This window comes from Lytechinus variegatus, chromosome 9 (genome assembly GCF_018143015.1).
Source record: "Lytechinus variegatus isolate NC3 chromosome 9, Lvar_3.0, whole genome shotgun sequence".
In the NCBI taxonomy this organism is placed as follows: Eukaryota; Metazoa; Echinodermata; class Echinoidea; order Temnopleuroida; family Toxopneustidae; genus Lytechinus; species Lytechinus variegatus.
In genome coordinates, this window is record NC_054748.1 from 27724421 (window position 1) to 27750275 (window position 25855).

Below are 25855 nucleotides of genomic sequence, written 5' to 3' on the forward strand. Positions count from 1 at the left end.
TTTGTCTTGCCCGTTATTTAATGTAAAGAGTTATAAGAAGCATTAGAGGTAGAACAGATATTTAGAAAGATGGAGAGATGAATAAACCTTATTTTCTCCAGTCCAACAATCTCACGATTCACTACGTTCTAGATCAGATCCTTTTTGTTTACAAATTGCTAAAATGAACTCCAAGAACGGTCAACAATACAGTGCGTATCAAAAAAAAGTTTACACTTAGCAAAATTCCTGTAAAATTATATATTTGTAATATCCTGATGAGTTTTCCACATTTCAGCATTGGTACAGATCCATTTAAGCAAATGATGATATAACTGTCGAAAAATATTTCTGCTTGACTGAGCACCACTTAGTTTTGAAAAGTTGGTGAAAAATGATTTTCGCAGAACTTTGAAATAGTTATGCGAATAAAAGTAGACCTCAATCATGAAGAACATGTGGAAATTAGCAAGTAAAATTGATATGAAGATATCTTTTACCTTTTTAAACTTGTTTCCTTGCCCAAAACACTTCGAAGAGTGCATTGCGCCCCATCCCACTCCCCCACACACCGAGTCCATCGTGACGATATTTGCTTTACACTGAGCTGTGATTTACATGAAATGGCTTAGGCTTGATTTTCATTTTGTTAATCATTGCCAAGCTTTGGAAAAGTGTGGAGAAACAAGTATTAAATGAAAATGAAATGTAAACCAACTTTAAATGATAAAAACTTAGTGAAAAATGCTGGAGATGTCTGATATAAACTTTTGTTCAGATTCAGTTATGTCCTCAGATCCAGCTGGCACAAAAAGGGTAAAGGTTGTGCTTACTGTTGAAATTTCAAATTTGGGCGGCAAAATTGTTACAAAATGCTTGAATATATCCGTTTTATTTCAATTGGCTAAAAGTGCAAGGGATATGTATGAGAAATGCTTCACAGGGTAAGTTTGATTTCGCCCTTTCCACTTGACACAGCGTGAAAACAAGCATTTCTGCGCAAACAGATTTCTGCGAGCTGTACAAAAATGACAGTGCTCACTCAAGTGTAACATTCTGTCAAAACTTTTACCTTCATTGGATAGATGAGACCCAAACCCATATTATATGTGAAAAATTACCCACATGTTGTATATTTTTTAATTCCCAGGGATTTTTCAAAGTGTAAACTTTTTTTTGATACGCACTGTATATTAGTTTCATGGTTCCCATTATCTGGAAAAGTCTCCCTGTCAATATCCGTTCATGTTCTTGACGAGTATTAAAAAACAAGCCAAAAAATATCTGTTTCTCATTAATACCCCTTTCATATTTTTGTAAGCACTTGGGAGCAAAATTGTACTTTCTTGTCATATTTTTTGTAAAGCGCCTCGAGCATGAAATGGAAAGACTCTCTCTATATTTGATGTATGTATGTAAATGGATTTGAAGAGAATTAAATTGCAGAGATTGGGATTGAAAGAGAAAGGCAGAGAGGGAGAGAGAGAGAGAGAGAGAAGGGGAGAGAGGGGGTCTGGGGGATGAAATGATTTGTAGAGACTTTGATGGAAAGTGCAAATATGTGTGCTCCAATGTGAGTGAAACCGCTAATGCGTGAGTGTGTGTGCGAAGTTGTCATGACCTATTTTTTTTTACTTTTTTATGTGGGTCTATAGTGTATATCTATATAATGTGTGTGCGATGCTGGTGTGTGTATTCCTCACTATGGGATACATTTACATCGTGAATATTCGGTATGGAGGTGGGATTTGGTGTGTGCGCGCGAGAATGTGTGTTGTGATGGTGTGTGTGTTTGAGCGGGAGTGGGTGCGCATATATAAGTGTGGGTGATCATTTCCGTAAGCACTGCTTAACATAAAGGCAAAAGTCACATAGATGACGTTAAAAGGGGTGTGACGAGTTCAGATTTTCTAGCTGATTTCAGATTTTGTTTTGTTTTGATTTTCATCTTAATTTCAGCTTATTTTTGGCTCTCCTCTGTACAAAAGTATGGGAGCTCTCTCTATTTCAGACCTTTTCAACACTCTTCAGCTATTTTCAGATCTTTTTATTTATGACGTACCAGTCACAACCCTGCATTATGTTCATTTTTGTTTGGATTTAATTTAGTGCTACTCAGATTTGTATACTTAGGGGAAAATATCGGCAACCCATCCCCCCTTAAAAAAATCTCCTCCTAAGCTTTTAATTGCTATTCTTCTCTCTCTCCTTTGGTAGGAGTGGGTGGGGCGGGGGATATGTAAATATGTCTTGATATTTTATGGGTGGGTGTGACAATTAGTTTTGATCCTGGCTTTATCTAATTCGTCTAAGATATAGGGTTAGTGTTATAGGGTTGCAATAATGTGATGAAACCTAACAGACGTACATCAATCAGATATGATTATTTATGTCTGGACCGGCATTCGACGTCACCATCCAAACTGCATCATTTTTTTTATTCCGCGAGGTATGCGCACGCCATACAACGCCCTGTTAAAAATAGGAGCTAGGCGCACTTTATATTCCTATATAACACGGTAATACGCAGTGATATCACAACATACCTCACAACCAGGGTGTCCCACGGTCTACTTAAACATTTGTGTCAAAGAGAGAACAAAAAAGGAATTTGTCTCCTGAGACAATGCACATGGTGTTGGACCGTACCTCCTAATCACCATCAGAAGGAGAAAAATAATTATTTTTCCTTGTTAAAGAAACTACGGGTCAAGACAGCACGGACAAAACCAGACCATATAATTGCCATCATCTAGACTTTGGCGACCCTCGGGTGATTGCTTGTCCATACAAGAATGGTAAGTTCTTTATTTTTCCCCACTAAGTTTAATTACTTATAAATGCAACGAGAATATTCTTGGATGATTTGGGGGTGTTAAGTGACATTGCAAAGTGCTTGCACTCCTTAGATGAAGCTACGTGAACCAATAGAGTTTTGTTCAGTAATTAACGAACGTGGAGGTTTTAGATGCCCAGTTTTTGTTGTCTCACCTGCGAAGCAAAGTGAGACTATAGGCGCCGCTTTTCCGACGGCGGCGGCGGCGGCGTCAACATCAAATCTTAACCTGAGGTTAAGTTTTTGAAATGACGTCATAACTTAGAAAGTATATGGACCTAGTTAATAAAACTTGGCCATAAGGTTAATCAAGTATTACTGAACATCCTATTAGAGTTTCATGTCACATGACCAAGGTCAAAGGTCATTTAGGGTCAATGAACTTAGACCATGTTGGAGGGATCAACATCGAAATCTTAACCTGAGGTTAAGTTTTTGAAATGTCATCATAACTTAGAAAATATATGGACCTAGTTCATGAAACTTGGACATAAGGTTAATCAAGTATCACTAAACATCCTGCATGAGTTTCACGTCACATGACCAAGGTCAAAGGTCATTTAGGGTCAATGAACTTTGGCCGAATTGGGGGTATCTGTTGAATTCCCATCATAACTTTGAAAGTTTATTGGTCTAGTTCATTAAACTTGGACATTAGAGTAATCAAGTATCACTGAACATCCTGTGCGCGTTTCAGGTCACATACCAAGGTCAAAGGTCAATGAACTTTGGCCGAATTGGGTGTATCTGTTGAATTACCATCATAACTTTAAAAGTTTATGGATCTGATTCATGAAACTTGTACATAAGAGTAATCAAGTATCACTGAACATCCTGTTCGAGTTTCAGGTCACATGATCAAGGTCAAAGGTCATGTAAGGTCAATGAACTTTGGCCATGTTGGGGTTTTTTGTTGAATAACCATCATATCTCTAAGTTTATAGGTCTAGTTCATAAAAAGTGGACATAAGAGTAACCATGTATCACTGAACATCTTGTGCGAGTTAGAGTAGTATTCAAAGTCAGCACTGCTGCTATATTGAACCGCGTGATGCAGGTGAGACGGCCAGAGGCATTCCACTTGTTTGTTTGATTAATTTAAGGGTCACATATTGTGTTTATTCTCATTCACGAAATGCCTTGACATATAAAAAAAATAAATAAATGAAGCGTTGTGTACATCAAGAATCAAATAACATTTACAAAACACATGAAACAAATGCATGATAAACTATTACAGAATAATCGAATTAATACAAGTTTTATTTTGATGTTCATAGAAATAAACAAAACAATATCAAACTTTATATTTTACGTGTTATCCCTTCACAGCTTAGAGCCCAACTATATATTTGCTCCTTCGGTTTTCCTTCTACCACATTCAGTATAATTCATGATTTTCATATCATATCAAGTCCTCTTCATTTCATAATTGTGTTATAGGACAAAGGGCCTCAAATACGCTTGATCCTCGTTTTCCTGCTTTTTATATCCTTCGGTAAGTGTTATCGTTATCAACATTTATTTTTTAATCAATTTCATTATCAACTTGTTTATGGTTTTGCAAATTAAACTGAAAAGATCAATATTGTCACCATATCAATGGTAATATTCATTAAACCGTGATAACTATAAGAAGAGAATTGAAGATGAAGGAGGGGGAGGAATATAGACGAAGAATGCGCGGCGAAAAAAATAGATTAAGAAGAGGAGGAGGATATGGAAGAAATCAGAAGAATTGGTAGACTATTTTGATGATGAAGATGATGATAATGATGATTATCATTTTAATTATTCATTGTTATTAGTCTTACTATCATTTCCCTTATTTTCATTGCTACTATGATCATATTTATCTATCATCATCATCATTGTTTTAGTAGTAGTAGTATTAGCAATAATTGTAGCAGTTCTAAAGGGTAGCACACATTGCTGTAGCAGCACTAACCCTGAGAAGACTGGGGGGGGGGCTGATTTTGGGGCTGATTCAGCCCTCTCGACATTTTTTCGCGAAATTATGCAACCTTTCGTAAGTGCATGCAGATACAAAATTGTAAAAAAAAACGTCAATTTGTGTAGAAATCCAATGCAAATAGTGTTTTTCGCCAAAATTCATATAATGTCTCATATTTTCGCTTTTACTGCTTAAAACCAATTCATTTTATTTTGTTTATGGTCAAAGTAAAGTCTCCGACAATTTCCATTGAAAAAAAGTCGAAAAACAAAGAAATACATAAGAAATTTAGAAAACAATAAAGTACATAAAAAATAAATGTGATGTTGACCTTTTTTCAAAATAAATTTAATTAGATGCCTATAAAGAGTATGTGAAAAAAATAGCATTTTAGGGGCATTGTTTTCTTAATAAGAGCAAACTCATGATTTTACGCATAAATCAACATAATTAATGAGCAGTGAGATTTTCGCAGAATTTGATATTAGAGTTTTGTAGATAAAGCCATGGATAACGCGTGTGTCAAATTTCGTCGCGATCGCGCGATCGAAGGCCGAGATCATAAGGTCTCCGCCACCGCATACCTCCGCTATCCGATTTTGGAACAAAACGCATTTTTGCTCATTTTCTGAAAAAGTGAATGGAACATATCATTTTATATGAGGTTAAAACTAATTGAAAGAAAACTAATATAACCATTTTCGAAGAATACAAGCCTTTATTTTAGAGTAAAGGCTAAATTAATTTCAAATCGTTGGAAATCGTACGACTGCTATGCATAGGCGGCGGAAGCGGGGGGACGGGGGGACGTGTCTCCCCCTAAATTTGGAGAGGGGGGGGACGGTCCCTAAATTTGTTGTTGATTTTTTTTTTTTTTTTTTTTTTTTTTTTTTTGCTTGTCAGTTTATTTGCCTACGTCCTCCCTAAAATTTTATGGTTGAGAACCTTTTTTTTGGGGGGGGGCTTGTCAAAATTTTTTTTGTTGTCCCCTCCTAAAATTTTTCGCTTCCGCCGCCAATGCTGCTATGGCGTCATTATGGCTAGATATTAAAGGGGGTTTCGGACTCAGGTGACCTGGATTTGATTCCCATTTGGTCCATTAGTGCTCTTTTGTAAGGCGCATCCTCATTACCTGGGGGGCGTTTCATGAAAGGACTTGTCGGATGTTTTATCCGAAAAGTCCAATTTTATCCGACAGTTACCATAGGAACAGTGCCTCTCAACCAATCAAAATCATGGAAAGATGTCAGGTCTGACAACTTGTCAGATGAAAATATTGATGAAACGCTCCCCAGGTCTTTGAGAGGACATTAAGCTGTCGGTTCTCTGGTCGTTTGCTTACAAGCATTCATGCTTACTTAGCAATCAGGTAAACAACCACCATATTAAGGCTTAAGATCCCAAGTTTCCATACCTTCATACCTCTGATTTCTTGACAGTTATCAGATTGAGAATGACATCATAAGTACCCTGTAATTTAACTTCTGACACTTATTGATAGTATTAAAGTTTCAACAGAAAATTGCCAAACTCACCGTAACAGCTTTGGCATCTTTGGGCAACAGCCTCCACACAGACGCAACCTTGGAAGTTGGACATGCATGGGTGATTTTGACAAGACAGATCCATTTGTTAACCATTCCATATTCACTCGAGGAAAGTGATCTGAATATGCAGCCAAAAGCCTAGTCTGCCAATGATTTGAGTATAGGAGGTCCCTGAAATTGAAAAATCTGTACAAGCCTTAGGTGAAGATTCACTTTATAATCAAAGTTTTAATCAGGGACTGTGCCTGAAGAGTAGTGTTGTCCTTTCTATTAATGCTATACCTACTGTATCCAACTAAAAAATGTTATGTACCGAGCTATGAATCATCCGAACCATATTATTCTCTTTTTATCTGCAACATTTAATTTTTTCTTTGAAGCTGCTCTTTTTTATATGATAAAGTTTAAATACCATGCTCATCGTATTGGAATTGGTAAACAAGCAAGCTTTAATTTACCATTGCCAGTATGCATGTACAGTATGTATATTTTTTAACAAATGGTACTGTACACTTAAAAGTGGATTATTTTGCTCGCTGGATTTGGTCGCTCGCAACTTTTGTTATTTTTGCGTGATACGCCATATTGAGCCCTTTCGATCTTTTCGGCTTATTACGCCACTGGAGAGAGAGAGAGAGAGACTGCTCTTATTCGGGAGTGATGGCCCTTTCATTTTGTGAGTGATGACCTTTTTGGGGGTGGGCTCGTCAATATCAGACACAAAATGCACCCCCTTCATGAAAATCCTGGATCCGGGCGGGGGGGGGGGTGGGGGTGGAGGGCAAAGTTTTCTGAGAGGTAACAAGCAGAATAAAGGCCAGCTTTACAGGCAGCCCTCCTATCCTTTAAAATGGAGGTATATCTAACTGAAGTACACGGGTTTATAACCGTTATTTTTCCCATTCGTATGATATCTATATTTACAGCCTGTGTCGTATCCTCAACTGGAAGCGAGGAGCAGACCTGTTGTTCAGACGGGTTAGGACTGAATTACACCTTACCAATGTTCAACGAATGCAAGCAGAAACTCCACCAGAATGGTAACATGGTACAGACCTTGCCAAAGCTCGTTCTTAACACGGACAAGGACGCTGCTTGCCCGAGGAGAAAGAGCAATCTTGGCATACCACCAGGACACCGCGTCTGCAGATTTCCCGGTGAGTTTGCACCCCCCCCCCTCCCCCGAGGGGCGGCCCATGGTCATTTGTGCATGGGAGTTGTTGGGTCCGCGTACATTCGTAATTCCGATGGTTCGGATATTCCGAAGGTTCGTTATTCCGAAGATTCGTATTTCCGAACGTTCGTAATTCCGAAGGTTCGTTAATCCGAAAACGAGATAAAGTTCGTTGTTCCGAAGGTTCGTTAGTCCGAAAACGAAACAAGGTTCGTTGTTCCGAAGGTTCGTTAATCCGAAAACTAAATGATTAACTAACCTTATTCCGTTTTCGGACTAACGAACATTCGGAACAACGAACCATATTTCGTTTTCGGATTAACGAGCCTTCGGAACATCGAACCTTATTTTGTTTTTTGGATTATCGAGACTTCGGAAATAGCGAAGCTTCGGAATAACGCCACAAATGTTCGGATTAACGAACCCTTTTACGTTTTCGGATTAACGAACATCGAGGTATAGGCAATTTGCGTGTTTCGGAATAGTATTGAAAACAAAACAAAAGTATTTGTATTTTTTTGCCATCATAACTAAACCTGGCTGGAAGATGGCATTGGATTGGCATAAATTGGCAAAAAGCAATTTACTTTATCTGTTAATTTATTTATAGGACAAGGTAGCATTCTTATATAGCAATGGAAAAAACCCACCAAAATTTGCACTTTTTTTAATCCAACACTTAGGTTTTGTTTGTAAAAGGCCCCACCAACTACCAAGGCACACAGTCGGCGGGAGGGACGTGCCCCCCTAAATTTAAGGTGGGGACGATTTTTTGCTCGTCAAGTTTTTTGCCTGCATCCCCCCTAAAATTTGATGTTTTTAAAAACTTTTTTTTTTGCTTGTCAAAAAATTGTGTGGTGGTCCCCCCTAAAATGTTTGGTTTCTGCCGCCATTGCCAAGGCATACATTAGGTGGCAAACGGCAGAGTGATTTTACGAGAAATTTTAATGCATAAATTTATTTTGGAGCCATTTTCTTTAATCAATACATTTCTTTAAATCATGAGGTTTTTTTTAATTAATGTCCATTTTTTTGTTGGTTAGGTTAAAGATCTTATATAAATACATATGTGTATTGATACTTCAACCGTGCTGTACGGAATTTGTCCTATTTTATCACACAGGGTCTACTTTGGTCTATACACATAATTCTTCACAGAAAAGTCTACATTATCTCATTATTACCGTGTTTACACTTGATCGGCTTTTGGTTCAGAACCAAAAGCCGATGCAGAATCAGCTTTTGGTTATCTTGCACTGCGTTTACACGCTGTTACAGCTCACGGTTCAGAACCGCGAGCCGATGCAAAAACCTGAAACGATACGCACACCAACAATATACGTCATAATAAAGACAACGCTGGATCCGTGCGCTTTCAATTACGTCACAATGGTAAATTAAATGAAATGCGCACTGTCACGTCTCATAACTCAATCATACATTACAGTTCATTCGTCAGGACTACCAACAGAACTACGGCGTTATGCGGTGATTTTCGGTTCATACATTTACTTCGGTATCATGCTTCAAGGTTACAATGACGTCATAATCAAAGTGCATCTGCATATATCACACTCCTCCCTCCTTAGCTTATTCCTCCAAAACTTCAACTAAAATCCAATGTGCTTTTTTTTCTATGCAAAAACGAACATAATTTTGTTCTTTTCTTTAGCAGTATAGACAACATCAAAAATTGGCACAAGCCTGAAAAATTCCTCCTTTTTTTTTCTTTTTTTTTTGAACCATTCTTTTTTAAAGAAAATCAAGCCATGAAAATATCAATTTTCATCCCACTGATCAATACTTCTTTTGGAAAAGAAATAAATGTCATGAAAGCAATAATGATGATCTTTGCCCAATTTTGTCTCAGCAATGGCATTTATGTCCATGCAAAAATTTGCATTTTTTTTTTTTTTTGAGCAACAAAGAAGAAACATATTTACAAACAAAATCTGAGTTGTGTTGTTGATTTTGAAATGTACAAATTTTGCACCGGTTTGTTGTACCGCCATGTTATCAATGACAAACATTAATGTGAGGTTTTCCCAATAAATGGCATTTGAAAACTGTTTTTTTTTGTACTTGAACAACAATTTCTTTAAAATTTACTATTTCCAGTATAGTATGCTAAATGAAAATAATCGGTTTCAAGTGTTTGAGTTGTTTAGAAGAACATAATTGCTTCAACTGTCATATCGTGCAAACAACACCACTCAAATCTTGTAGAAAAGAAATAACATCAAAATATCATCAAAATTTAACACTAGAAAGCTTAAACTATATTTACAAACTTCATCCTTCATCTGTTACATGGACTCGATGAGCCGATCCGGCGTCTTCCTTACACGCTTAGAACGTCGAAGAGGGAGTGCCTCGCCAAGATTGGAAGGCATAGTTTCTGGATCATCTTCGATCTGTGATTTCGCCTGAATGGGAGAGTGATTACCCTCCAGACTTTCTGGGGCAGACAAATGTCTTTCAGTTTCTAAAGTCTCTGTTGGATTCACAGGCGCTGATGGTGTTGGCACCTGTGTACGAGTGGTATCGTCCATCGACACCTTGCATTCTGAACGCAACTGATCCACATGTCTTTTCCAGACTCTGCCATCCTCCAGGATGACTACATAGGACTTTGGCGCTCGTCGCTCAGCGATTGTTCCTGACCACCAAGTTTCATCTTGACGAAAGTCTTTGACTAACACGCGATCTCCAGGGAAGAATTCACGCAGACCATGTTGTTTGTCATGATGAAGCTTTTGGTCACTCTGCTTGTTAATGACCTTGTCCTCGGTACTAGGTCTGACTAAGCTGAGACGTGTGCGAAGCTCCCGTCCCAGAAACAAACTTGCTGGGGTCTGTCCAGTTGTCGCATGCTTAGTTGAGCGATATGTAAGTAGGAAACTATCTAAGCACTGCTGAAGACTGCGACCTTGAGCCTTGCTGGCACTCAATGATCTTTTAAAGGATTGTACCATCCTTTCAGCTGCACCGTTACTTGCGGCATGATATGGTGCGACCTTGACATGCTTCACACCATTTCTCCTGAGAAAATCCTCGAATTCCTCACTCACAAATTGTGGGCCGTTGTCGCTAACCAATTGCAGAGGGATTCCATACTTGCTGAACAAGTCCCTCAATGCTGAAATAGTTGCAGCTGACGTTGTACTTGACATCATAATGACCTCTGGCCACTTGGAATATGCATCTGTGACGACTAGATAGTCCTTCTTGTCCTTCTGGGCATAATCTATGTGTATACGTGTCCATGGTGACTGTGGCCATACCCATGGCATAAGTGGTGCCACTGTTGGAAGGTTCCGCGTCTGCTGGCAAGTCTGGCATGACTTCACCATCTGCTCTATGTCATAGTCAATCCTGGGCCACCAAACATGACTGCGAGCAATTTCCTTCATACGCACCATGCCAGGATGCGCTGTATGCAACTCTTGTAGAATGTCTCTTTGTAGACTAGGAGGCACAATTACTCGATAACCCCACAAGAGGCAATCCTGTTCCATGCTTAATTCATCCTTCCTTCTGATGAATGGTTTGAGTCTTTCATCTTGTTTGTCCTCCACCCATGTTCCTGTTTTCACCATGTGAAGAATCCTAGAAAGCACAGGATCTGTTCTTGTCTTGTTCTGTATTTCTTTGCTAGTGATAGGAAGGCTCTCAATGTGATAGGCTGCAATGTTATAGATGTCGTCATCTCCTTGCACAGTTTCCGGTAAGGGAAGTCGTGACAAAGCATCTGCCACAAGATTCTGGTTGCCTGGAATATACTTCAGCTCATAATCAAAAGCTGACAGGATGATTGCCCATCGTTGCAACCTCTGGGCAGCCAAGGTAGGTATTGCAGTCTTTGGACCTAGAATCCGTTCCAGGGGCTTGTGATCTGTACGTATCACAAACTTCCTTCCATACAGGTACGTGCGAAAACGCTGAAGACCGAACATAATGGCCAGTGCTTCCTTGTCCAACTGTGCATATCCCTTCTCATGCTGATTCAAGCTCCTTGAGGCATATGCTACTGGCTTCCTGTTGCCGTTGTTATTCACATGGGAGATAACTGCACCCACTCCATAGGGTGAAGCATCTACACTCAGTTCTAGCTCCTGCTCTGGATCATAGTGTGTAAGCAATCTCTCTGTAGAAATCGCCTTCTTTACAGCTTGGAAGGCATTATCACAGTCCTTGTCCCAAGACCACGGCTTTGATCCAAGTAGTTCATTCAAGGAATGGACCATTGTAGAAAGATTAGGAATGAACTGCGCGTGATAGTTAACCATTCCTAACCAGGAGCGCAACTCTGACACATTCTTTGGGGTTGGGGCATGGCGAACTGCCTCAACCTTATCACTCGTTGGTTGAATTCCCTTGGATGATAGCTTCCGCCCAAAGTAGACCACACTGTCTTTCATGAAGGAACACTTCTCCTTCTTCACCCTAAGTCCGAACTTCTGGAAACGCTGGAATACCTGCTTCAGATTTCTCATGTGCTCTTGGTCTGTGTTTCCTGTCACGAGCACATCGTCCATGATGGCGCAAGTACAATCCAGTCCAGATATGACCTGCTCTATGAATTTCTGCCAAATAGCTGGGCTAGATGATATACCAAATGGCAGCCTGGTGTAGCGGAAGAGACCTCGGTGGGTGTTGATCGTCACTAGTTCCTGCGAAGCTTCATCCAACATCATTTGTTGGTATGCACATTTAAGATCAATCTTAGAGAACTTCTTTCCTCCCACCAAGTTTGAAAAGACTTGTTCTGTAGTAGGAATGGGGTACTGGTCACAATGAATCTGCTGATTCACAGTCACCTTGTAATCTCCACATAGGCGTACCCGTCCATCGGCCTTCGGTATGCATACCAATGGGGTTGCCCATTCACTGTAATCTACAGGGTATATGATGTCATCTTCCTGCATACGTTCCAGTTCCTTCTCAACAGCAGGACGTAGAGCAAAAGGAACGTTGCGTGCCTTGCAGAACTTTGGTCGAGCACCTTCCTTCAGATGCAATGACGCTGGTGGGCCTTTAGCTTTCCCAAGTCCTTCCTTAAATACATCCGCAAACTCCTGCTGCAGAACCGTTCCCACATCTGTATCAACACTGATTGAATACTGAGGATCCGAGATCAATGATTTCCAGTCTAGCTTCAGTTTCCTCAGCCAAGATCGTCCAAAGAGAGGTGGAGCGTGTTGAGAAGTCTTGACGACTACCAAGGTAAGAGTCATAGCTTGGTTCATGTACTGGTACTTGACCTCCACATCAATCTCTCCTGCTAAGTCTAGCCTTGCACCTCCATATACGCGCAGCGGACGTCTGATCGCTTGCAATTGTACATGCTTGAAATGTTTCAAGTAATCGTCATAGGTGAGGATAGACACTGCAGCTCCCGTGTCTAATTCCATCTGCAGTTCAACCCCTTCAACTGTTACTGGTACGATATATGGAGGCTGAGATGTCACGTTGTTCACATGAAAAACAGAGTCTAGGAAGTCTACGTTGTTTTTACCATCATACGCTCCATCATCATCATCTTCCTTGACCTGTTTCACTGACCTGCGACCATTATCTTGACGTGGAAAATTTGTTTTTCCTCTTTGGTTCCCACCTGACTTACATTCCGACTTCAAATGCCCCTTTTTCTGACACTTGAAACACACTGCGTCTTTGTGTTTGCACTGCTGCGCGGAATGGTTTGACAGTCCACAGCGATAACATTTAGGTCGCTTACTTGTACTAGATTGACCCTGCTTGACCTGGGTAGCATCTTTACGTCTGTTGTGTGAATATGACACCTTATTCACCTTCCCATCATCTACTTTAGTATTGGACATGTCCTTGATGTTACATGATGCTGCCTCCTCTGCTAATGCTAATTCCACAGCTTCCTGGAATCTATAGTTCTTGGACAAAAGTTTCTTCTGAATGGAACTTGAGTACAAGCCTGCAATGAAGCGGTCTCGTAGAGCTTCCTCTAATGCTCCCCCTGTGAATTCACATGAAGAAGCAAGCTTTTTCAGGTAGGAGACAAAGCCTGAGATTGTTTGACCTGGTGATTGCTTAGCATTATGAAACTTGAACCTTTCTGATACAACCAAGCGCTTAGGACGGAAATGTCCCCTCAAAATTCCACTGAGTTCATCATACGTTTTCTCACTTGGTTTGCTTGGAAATGCCAAATCTTTCACCGTTTTGTACGTGTCACTACCAATACTACTGAGAAGAATAGCTTTACGCTTACCCTCATGTCTGGTCTCCGTTGTGATATCCAAAGCGATAAAATATTGATCAAGCCTGTCTAGATATGCTTCAATATCTCCGTCCTTGTCAAACTCTTCAAACAATAAACGCGATGGTGCCAAAGCCATTGCTAGTTATTTCACTTAACTTGTAGAGTCAAAGAAAGTTCACCGTATCCGTGCGGGCGACGTACCCGTGATTGCGTTGAACAGACGTTTTCGAAAACACCACAGAAAACTAAGTACGTGGGACAACACGTTATTGCCCTCACCGAAGATCCACGGTTCGTCGTGTCGTTTATCTCTGAAAAATTGCCTTAACGTTGCCAGTTCGTAATCCTAGACGATCCCGTCCTCGTCGCCAGTGTCATGTCTCATAACTCAATCATACATTACAGTTCATTCGTCAGGACTACCAACAGAACTACGGCGTTATGCGGTGATTTTCGGTTCATACATTTTACTTCGGTATCATGCTTCAAGGTTACAATGACGTCATAATCAAAGTGCATCTGCATATATCACACGCACCAATTGCCGATGCAGAATCGGCTTTCTGTTTATACCCCCATCTCACTAGACATGCTAGATGGCGATTCCGCTGCGATCGTCAAAAATCGACAAAGCGTGGTATATCGTAGCTTGAACGTGGCTTGATCTTTTCAATCTTCTCCGTCGTACCTTGATCTTTTCTGAAGCGGCAAGGATCGCCACCATCTTCCTGGTCGCCACAAAATTTTGAACATGTTCAAAACTTACGTAGCGAGATCGCGGAGGTGCTAAAGCGCATCATAATCGAGTCAAGAGCGTATTACAAACGACATATTCGTAGCTGTAACGAAGCCCCAACGCACAAAGCGTAGTAGAAGCGCATTAAAAGCGGCACCGATCGCCCGTGTTTTTCAGGCCCGTTCCCAAGACAATTCTGCTACGCTGCTTCCGTTTACGAGGCGACTGCCTTGCGCTCGACACGCTTCACACCGTTTCCACCACGACGCTTTCCCTTTGGGTGGCATGTGGCACACGTTCTCAGCCCGCTGCAGGCATTCGCGTTGCGCTTTTGCTGCGCCGCTGATGACTGGCCAGCGATTGAGCAGCGACCGTCTGCGCTGCTATGAAACAACGTGCCGATGGTAGCGGATTATCACATTTTCAACAGATTACGAGGCGACACCACGACGTTTTCAAATATACTTCCCAGAAAAAGGACCAAAAAGGGAAGCTGCCCAATCTGTTATGCCGGCGGTCCAAGAGGAAGCGAACAAGAGGTTATGGTGGTGGTAGAGGAGGAAGAGGAAGAGGAGGAGCAGGAGGTATAGTAGGAGGATGAAAATCTAACTGCTGAGCCAGCTTGAAAGAGAGAAAAAAAGACGCTCGCATGTCTTGATGACGAAATGGGTTACCTCCGCAAAAATATATAAATTGAATATGTTTTAAAAATAGAATGAATTCTAACTACAGTGACAGGAAACAATATTAAAATTTTAATGATTCGATCACTGATGTATTGATTGGGAAAGCACACTTTATGGGGATTCTGGCATTGTGCCCCCCCCCCCTCATGAGTGCTCTCACATCAGTAGACTACTTCTTGAAAGCAAATTTGAAAGGAATTTACCTAACAATTTTGAGTGACAAACTTTTGTGGAAAAAAAATAAACAAAATATAAAACATTTTTATGCTCTTTTGTGAAATTCTGGATGCATCCCTCATATTAACTATTAGGCTCATCGACATCTTTTGAGTGAAATTTTAATATATATTGTATATTATGACTTAAGTGACAGCCAGGATCGGACCCAGTATCTTTTTGGCCTCCTCCTTCTGCTGTCCTCGTATCAGGTCCTCGTATTCAACTTATAATTGAAGTTGTTTTATTATGCTAAGATGTATAAGTCCAACCAAATTCTGGACATCCATCTTGGTCGGAGGTTGGCAATCGACTCAAAAATTTCTCATGTGCCGCGATCAATATGCCGATTGCTTGAAATCGTTTCAATTAAGAGCCCATCATGAACGTAACACAATCGTTCCATTCGTAGCACCACCGTACCGAGGTCCTAATTAGCGTATGGGCCTCGTTGTACGGTCGCTTTGATCGCAGAAGCAGCGCATCACATCTGCCTCAAATCGTGGCAAGAGAGTGGCAGCGTCGTACTACCAGCGTATTACCATCGCCTTCAGCGCAGGTCCGTCGCAGTGAAGTTGTAGTGCAATCGCCTCGCAGGCTAAAAATAGAATTCGAGGACGATTCTGCTACGCTTTGCGGGATTAAGACAGATCGCCATGGTCGCCATGGTCGCTATGATCGCCATCCTAGTGAGATGGGGGCCTTACGCGTAGTAAAAAAGCCGATTCTGCATCGGCTCGCGGTTCAGAACCATCTACTTTGGTGGTGCAAATTGCCGGTTCTGAACCGCGAGCCGATGCAAGTTAATCGCGTTTACACGCTACAAAATAAGTTACTACTACGTTTTGGGAAAAAAGCTGGTAATTTTTCATAAAGAAAATTGAAAAAAAAAAATAAATAGTGATTAATACATGTATACTGCTCAGCGTTGTTTTGGAAGGCATGGCAACCGGTTTGAAAAAGGAAAACAAAATATCATTGTTGTTAGGGGTTTTAAATGTGCATAGTATTTGTGCCTGGACATGTTTCATTTCCTCTTTGCTCGTTTCCAATTTTTATTATCATTTATCCATATTTCTTCCTTGGATCCCCACTTGTTTGAAATGCATGCTTATTCGCCCATGATATATTTCCATTTCATATTCCTTGTCGATAAAAGAACCAGTTATACCTAATTAATTGAGTTTTGTCAAAAGAGTGAAGAGAATTGTATCCCGCATGGAAAGCAGTTCCCATTAGGAAATTGATCAGTAACTGTTATCTGTCATTGTAATTTTTTAGGGATTAATCATTATAATTGCTTGGAGCCTTTATAGGCGGAACCAAGATTTGAGTGACAACAATGGCATATATAAAAAAATGACCATTTTTAATGTTAGAAATTATATACTATTTATATGAAATTCTACTTACCTTTCAATAGTGGATAGTATACCATTGATGCCTTACATTAAGATATATTATTGACAAACAGAAAGAGAGAGAGAGTCTCATAGAGAGAGGGGAGCGAGAGGGGGAGAGAGGGAGATAGATAATGGGGGGTGTAGAGATAGGGAGAGAAATTGTGGAAAAGAGTGAAAGGGGGGGTGAGGGTGACGTTCTGTGGGTGTATTAGCGAAATCAAACATGAAGCCAGGGTGACACCCGAACCGAATCAGCTGCGAATCCATCCGAATAGACGTATTCAGGAGGATTCTGAAGGATATATATATATATATATATATATATATATATATATATATATATATATATATATATATATATATATATATATTTTTATATATATATATATATATATATATATATATATATAATACAGTGCGTATCAAAAAAAAAACGGGACAGTTTTGAAAAGTTTATAAAAAAATTGTTTCAAATCATTATGTCTATATTTTTATGTTAATAGATGCTCTAAGATCTTATCTGTGAAATGCCATTCAAAAAAATAAATTTTGTTCATGCTTGAGCAAACAAGGAAAATTTTTGTTCAAAAAGAGGCTTGCGCCAAAATGGCAGAAATCGGAAATTTGATGAGTAGAGTTTGGCTACTCAGCAGACTTCCTCTTAATCTTTTCATTATCTTTGCCATAGTTTTCGAATTATGCTGTCAAATTTCATTTACAAATTTATTTATTTTCCTGAATTATATGGTTTTTCATTTAAACTTCTTTTACCTTTGAATTTTCCTTCATAAGTAAGAAAAGAAGAGACTTTTTGTCAGCCCAAGAAAGAAGATTTGCATTATTAATTTGGAGAAATTGTAATTATTCAAATCATTTTATTATGTGAAAAAATATGTTATTTTACCTTTAATAATTATTATGTGAAACAAATTATGTTATGGTACGTATAAAAGGCAGGAGTCCTATTTTCAAGGGGTTATTGAATCCTTCACCAAGTTTAATTATGTGTTTGACAGGACACACAGGAAAGGATTCATGTCAATGGGAATGGTGTATTGAGTCAATTTTGAAGAAGCAAGATATAGCAGATCAGATAAAATGTATTCAAAAGTTGTGAAGCGAGGAAGCAAAATTTCCACTTTTTATTAAAATATCGAATTTTGTGATTTTGACATAATATTCAGAAAATGATATCATATTTCACTCTCTATGTTTTCTATTATTTCCCTTTCCCCTTTTTTGTTTGGCCTCTTTTCAAAGGCACCATAACCTTTGTAGCATACAATGAAAGGATTTAAAAAAACCGCTCGATTTCCCATACTTTGGTTTAAAAAAAGTTCTTGCCTATAAAGAAGAAATATTCAAAGCTAAAATAGAACTATCAAAAAGGAACAACAACAGAAATATTCAAGCAAATAAGTAGATTTTGAAATGAATTTTGACCGCATAATTCGAAAATTATGGCAAAGATAATGAAGAAGGTTAAGATGAAGTCTGCTGATTAGCAAGAAGTCCGACAATCATATTGATCATTTTATGTCATTTTGGCGCAAGCCTCCTTTTTTACCCCAGACAAAAACACACCGTGTTCGCTCAAGCATGAACAAAACTAAGTTATTTTAATGGCATTTGAAGGATAAGACTCCAGAGCACGTATTGACACCAAAATATAGAGATCATAATTTGAAACAAAAATTTTATAGACTTTTCAAATCTGTCCCGTTTTTTGATACGCACTGTATATATACAGTGCGTCCCAGAAAAAACGAAACCGAGATTTAGCGATCATTTATCATTACTTAATCATAAATAAAATAGACAAATGACCTACCAATTCAAAGCTTAGAATCTCCTCTTTCATCTGATGTTACTTAGATCATTTCTCATTCACGCATGAGTGAGCAAAAACAATTTGAAAAAAGGATACCAAAAACTCATTTGGCGGGGGGTATCTGGGTTTAAAAAAGAAAACCACATTTCTGAAAAGTTCAATATCTCCTCTTTAATTTGATACCTAAATTACAGAAAATGGTCAAGAAATAAAAAAGTTCTGGTCATTTGAAATAAGGCTTGAATTTCAATAATTTCATAAAATGAAGAGGTTCTCCAGGCTGGCTTTCAAACTCTCTCGACACTCTGTTTTGTTGACGATCAGCCATGCATTAAATCTTTTGTTCACCATACGACATGTACGAAAGCTTCTGTGGGAAACCGGTGAAAACACGTTTATCTCATGAAATTATGGAAATACAAGCCTTATTTCAAATGACCAGAACTTTTTTATTTCTTGACCATTTTCTGTAATTTAGGCACCAGATTAAAGAGCAGATATTGAACTTTTCAGAAATGTGGTTTTCTTTTTGAAACCCAGATACCCCCCGCCAAATGAGTTTTTGGTATCCTTTCTTCAAATTGTTTTTACTCACTCATGCGTGAATGAGAAGTAATTTAAGTAATATCAGATGAAAGAGGAGATTCACAGCTTTAAATTGATAGGTCATTTGTCTATTCTATTTATGATTAAGTTATGAAAAATGATCGCTAAATCTCGGTTTCGTTTATTCTGGGACGCACTGTATATATATACCTGACGAAGTCTTAATAAAGACGAAAGCTAAAGCTAAGAATGGTGTCCTGCGTCATCTTTTGAGTTAGCCACATCTCATGTTTCATATTCACTCCTCAAGAGCGTTTGGTACTAGTAAACTTGTCGTCACATCATAGTGATATATTGTTTATTTTAGATTGTAAGTTTGATACCTGTCGGCACGGATGGTGTGAGGAGACCATGACAAGCTTCAAATGTCACTGCCTGCCGGAATATAGAGGAGAACGTTGCACTGAACGTGAGTATAAGGAGGGGAGGGGTACAAGTCACACCTACGATACCGACGCCAAACCAATCTATGATACACCATTCATTATTAACATACAAGCCTTGATCTATCTGGACAGGGGCGGATCCAAGTTTCTTTTCAAGGGGGGGGCACATTTTTCCTCGGAATTAAATTTGACAAGCAAAAAAAAGTCCTCACTTGTGTATACTAGTGTATGAGCGACATATTTCTATTAAACAAAATATTTGCTGTGACTCTCACAAGGGGTGGGGTACACTTGTATTATGAACGACATATTTACATTGAAATTATCGACTACGACACTCAAGAGGGGGGGGGGGGGTGGGGTAGGGCCGGATGTCCCCACCCCCTCTGGATCCGCCACTGGATCTGGAGTCAGTTTCTTTTGTGTAACTAAAGCTTTGTAAAGTGACCCCAAATCAACCAAAGATATTATGTGTTTTAACGGACAGAAATGGATTGAAATTAAATATTAATGTAAAGTCTATTAAGCCACATGAATTTTGAGTTTTTAATAAATATTGATAAATGAGAAATTTGACAAAAGATAGAGAGAGAGAGTTACAGTATTTTGAAGCGCAGCCAAACGGAAGGGGGGGGGGATGGGACACCATATGAGAAATTTGACAAAAGATAGAGAGAGAGTTACAGTATTTTGAAGCGCAGCCAAACGGAAGGGGGGGGGATGGGACACCATATGAGAAATTTGACAAAAGATAGAGAGAGAGTTACAGTATTTTGAAGGGCAGCCAAACGGAAGGGGGGATGGGGACACCATATGGGAGATATGCTCAATAATGGGGGATGGGATAAAAAGTATGTACTTGTCTAGGTACACTTGAAAAAAACCCCGTGATTTTACAAAAAATAAACATAATTTTTTTCAGAAAGCAATAACAGAATAATTCTGTAAATTCATAAAACAGGTCTGTTTAAAAAGGGGAAAAGAGTGTTTTATTGAAGGAAATTTGTAAGATTCCATACACCAAATACCAATTTCCTGTAAGATTACGCAATTCGGTAAGATTACAGGTGTTCTCGAGACTCTGCTGAAGGAACTTCTTTTATTTTAAGAATAAATTTTCTAACAGTGTACAGTGGTGCTCAAAATTTTGTAAAACCCCACCAAAATAACATATTAACAAAATAAACAAGTATTTTATTACTCATCTATTATCAAGTATTAGTACTGGTAGGCCTATTGCTCCTACCACTAAGACGGCAGAAGAAAACAGAAATCTAACAACACCTATTCCCCCTCTTTTCCTATTTCGATGACAATGAATATAAATAAATACTGATAAAAATGATGGTAAAATTAAATATAATGATAATAATATTAATGATATTAATAATAGTGATTATTGAAAGAAATAATGTAACAATATCATACTATTATTACACTTTTTATTACTACCTATTTTATTATTATTAATGTCTATAATTATCGTTTTTATTCCTGTTATTTATTTCATATGATTATCATTTTTCTTCAGTATTTCAATGTTTTGTCTTCAGAATCAAGTTCAGGTACTGCCATATCTTCTACAGAAACTATTCATAAGAAACCAACTTATAAACCTTACTGATAAACCTCACTTATAGATGCGGCCACGCCACTTTCCCCCTCTCTTTCTATGTTGATGACAGTGAATAGTAGACAATGACGACGATGATGATGATAATAATCATTGTCGTAAATCCCTGCGTCACACGTTTTGTTCGGGATGGGGGATGGAACAATAGATCATCCACCCCATAAGAATAAGTGTGACGCAAGGATTTACGCCAGTAGTAATATCATATGATAATAATAACAATAATAATATAAGTTATAATAATGATACTTATGATGATAATAATAGCATTAATAATATTTTAATAATGATTATTGTAAGAAACAATATAATAACGATATTTTGTTATTATCACTCTTATTGCTATGTTTTATTGTCACTGTTAGTATTATTTATCATTTACATTTTTATTAATGTCATTATATCATCATGTCTTTATTATTAGTTTTAATAATTAATATAATTAATTTTGGTTATCAGTATAATCATTATTATAAAAAAAGATATATTTTATCACCAGAATCAGGTTCAGGTACTACCACTGCTCCTACCACTATGACGGAAGTGGAAAGGACACATGCCATGTCTACTTCCGGAACCACTAGCAGCCAAACTACAACAACAAATCGTAAGCAACCTCATTTATGCATTCCCCAGCCCCACCACCGCCCCTCCTCACACCATCATTGTCTCACCATCTCTACAGTGTTACGATACTGCAACAAATACAATGAAAATTTAGCTTTAAATTTGATTTCCTCTTCTTTTATTACAGGAAATACATAGATCACTAAACAAAATATAAATAAATATTAATCTTACATATCTTGAGTGCTGATTATAATCCAAAGTTATGATCCAGATAATATCCAAGCTGGCTGGCGAAAATTCCTTTAATTAAAGTTCAAAATGATGGCGATGATGAAATTTATGTTGGAGCACGATGAATAACAAGAGTCACTATAACGAGTTGAAATGTCTGTGAAGACGGTGTTGATGATGATTAACAGTCAATTTCAGCAATCCATGGGTTGAAAAGCGTTCATTAAAACAGATTCATGATCTCGATGAGAACTGAGAATTATTCTCTCAAAGTACATGCAAACAGTTCATTGATGGCGTGCAAATAATTCTACAGAAGATAAATGTTGCATTCCAGTTGGAAATAAACTATGCTCTGACATAAAGTCTGGCGTTAAACTCTGAGTTCTGATCTGATGTGATGCGATGATCTCCTTGAAGAAACTGCCAGCTAATATATACATGTATATAAATTATTAATCATTCTGGAAGCTTCTAGTATTTACTATTCTGTAAGCGTCTAGTATTCACTATTCTGGAAGCTTCTAGTATTGTCTACAAAAAGAACATTTTGCAAATTTCTAGAGCAGTCTAATTTCAGAAGACTCTTGAATGACCTCAGTGAAATTATTGATCTGTTCACAGCAAGTAGGTTCTATTGTTTAGGGGTTTAAATTGTCTATCTGATATTCCAGAAATAACAAAAATTATTCAAAGATTACACATGTCTAACAGAGCTTTACTGAGACATTCTGGAGTATTCTTAATCATTCCATGCTATGAATATCCTTACAGAGGATAAAGCTTTCTTTTCCCCCACCTGGGAAAAGAAAACTCTACCGTAGTAAAGGTTTCTTTAAGATTACTTTTTTTTAACTTTTCAAAGTCATCTTGATAAATCATTTACATTTATCGTGTACAAAGGTATAGTACTAACAAACATGTTAAAATAAATGAACATCAAAGACATTTTCTTTTATTGGCACACTTGGTCTAAAATATAAATAATTTCAATTTTTATACTCTTGAAAGAGCATCAGCAATTACATTATTTTTCCCTTATATGGGTACAATTTTCAGTGGGAATGGTTGGAGCATGAGGCCCCATCTATACAGTCGTTGATTCTTTATTTTGAGTTTCTCCAAAAACACAAGAGGATTGTGGTCTGTATGGACTGTGATCTCTCCATTGGTTAGATACACCTCAAACTGCTGAAGGGCAAGTACGAGACTCAAGGCCTCTTTTTCAATAGTTGAGTACTTCTTCATTATAATCATCATCATCATTATTACAAATTTTAATATTTACCTCCAGAATCAGGATCAGGTACTACCACTGCTCCTACCACTATGACCGATAAGGAAAGAACACATGCCATGTCTATTCCCGGAACCACTAGCAGGCAAACTACAACAACAAATCGTAAGCAACCTCATTTATACATCGCTGCATCCCCATCACCGCCCCTCCTTGTCTCACCATCTCAACAGCCCGTCTCTTTCTCTCTATACCATGCGTCCTACAAAAAACGAAACAAAAGTATCAATTCTTTTCAACATAGGCATATGATTTATGATATCTACATCATCATAAGGTTCAGTTTTTCTTATTTTGACGAATTAAATTTATTTACCTTAGAGTATGAATGATGTTAGATTTGAAGGTAAATTGCCCAACAGATTCAGGGGCGGATCCAGGATTTTGAAATAGGGGGGGGGCCAGCGGCGAGGGAGCGAAGCGACCGAGCCGGGGGAGGTTGTGGGAGGGGGATACCCCCCTCCCACGGCAAGGACTTTTTCAAAAAATCATGTCCAAAAGTCGTATTTTGAGAGCACCTTTAGAAGAAAAATGCACACTTAAATATACTTCATGAATAAAAGACACATACTGACTCATTTAGGAGCTGGTTTCCAGTCACACACCGTATAAGCGGTCATTCAAAACATACATTTGGATTTGTGAAAGATGTCTGCTCTCCATCAATTCCTAGAATGAGTCCTTAAAATGTCCCTTTTTCTGTTTTCTGATCTGAATATCAAAAATTTTCAGCTCGCGCTTCGCGTTCGCATCATTTGGTCAGTGAACTATGTAAGGTCTCCTTGAATTCCTACAAACAAGCCTTAAAATGCCTCTCTTGAGATCTGAATTTCCTAAATTTTCAGCTCGCGCTTCGCGCTCGCAAGATTTGATTAGTGAGATGGGTATGTTAATCATGATTACAAGTGCTTTATGTGCATGTTTAGATGTAATTCTAACAAAATCAGCAAGCACTTATTGGCACTCCCATTAGATGACTATGGTGAGATGTGTATAATCTTAATAGATAAAAGATTCCTAAAATAAAGTCCTTAAAATCTTCCTGTTTGGGGTCAATATTTACAAAAATTTCAGTTCGCACTTCGCGCTCGCATTATTTAGTGAGACAGGTACGTATCATGATTACAAAAGATTGATTGTAATGTCCCTTTTTAGGTTTGAATATCAAAAATTTTAAGCTCGCGCTTCGCGCTCGCATTATTTGACTAATGAGATACATGTCCGTTTATTGGCACTGTCCTTATAAAATTATCTCTATTAGGTCAGTATACCTGGCAACTGGGCGCGCTTCGCGCGCTCACTAGGCAATTCCAAGTTTTTGCTGGTGCCCCCCAATGCCGTGACCCACGGTACGCCACTGATTATAGTGATTTTATGACAGGAATAATTCTGACTGCAATTTTGACAACAATTTTCATACTTTAAAAATAGCTTACCGGTACTCTAAAGAATGATAACAAGGTTGATTTCTATTCCATTAGGTTTTCCTTGTATCATTTTCTTTGACCAACAAGAATGTCTTAATGATATTCTGAAAAGATTCGGTAAACTTGAACACAAACTTCAATTTTGTCATTTCTAAATGGGCTATGGCATCAATGGCATGATGAGCCAAAAATTTTGAGGGGCCAAGCATGGCATACAGAGCAAAATTTTATGTTTCAAAATCAACAAATTTTGGATTGTGCTTGCATAAATTATTGTTAAGTAAGGTTCGCATTCAATTTACACAAAAAATGCTTAGAATTTCTAGTTTTTAGGTCGGAATATAACAAATTTTTGAGCTCGCGCTTTGCGCTCGCATTATTTGATTGGTGAGTTATGTATCCTATTTATGAGTCACTAAATGCAGTCCAGATCAGCTTCCTTTTCTGGTCAGTAAAAATTTCAGCTTGTGTTTTGTGCTCGCGTTAATTTGTTTAGTAAGATGCACACCTTTTTCATGATTACAAAAACAGCTCGAAATATTTAAATTTCATTTCTTATTACATCTTATTACAACATCTCGCAAGGATGCCCTTTTAACAGTGATTAGCACTATAATTGACCCAAAATCGAGTTTTACAACTTCAAAATTGATTTTTTTTTCAAAACCACTTGCTCGCTATGCTTTCTATAGAGGGAAATTAAAGCCTAAATCAAAATATCTGTCTTATCAATTAGAAATCACTTAAAAAAGCTTTGCTGAACTTAATTTCCACAAAACACACAACTTCTTCACACAGTTGATAATCTCATTTTGAAAATATCTGTTTGCACCAAAATTCTCATTTTGACTTATACTGTAAGTGCATTTTTGGCTTTGACCCCCCCCCCCTAAAAAATACATTCTGCCTCCCCTGTCCCAGGTAGAGGAGAAAGACATATGTTGAGAATAGGCATGCAAGGATCAGATCACCTTGGTAGTAATAATTATTGCAATGTGAATCGCCAAGAACAATAATTAAATGTACAAAGGTAACTATATATTCATTTTAATTTTATGTCTAAATCTACATGATCTATCGTGAAATTATTTTCGTTTTAAAT

The 25855-nt window shown here is 38.2% G+C and overlaps 1 protein-coding gene across 1 annotated transcript; it reads right to left on the bottom strand.

Annotated features, from left to right (window-relative positions):
* Nucleotides 1–9796: 9796 nt before the first annotated feature.
* Nucleotides 9797–13867, bottom strand: LOC121421917 (uncharacterized protein K02A2.6-like). Its single transcript, XM_041616717.1, has one exon. It carries the CDS (start codon nt 13865–13867, stop codon nt 9797–9799), a length of 4071 nt encoding a protein of 1356 aa, XP_041472651.1.
* Between the last annotated feature and the right edge of the window lie 11988 nt (nt 13868–25855).

Excerpts from the sequence above, each read along its gene's own strand:
- LOC121421917 (XM_041616717.1), bottom strand. The coding sequence starts at position 13,867 with ATGGCTTTGGCACCATCGCGTTTATTGTTTGAAGAGTTTGACAAGGAC.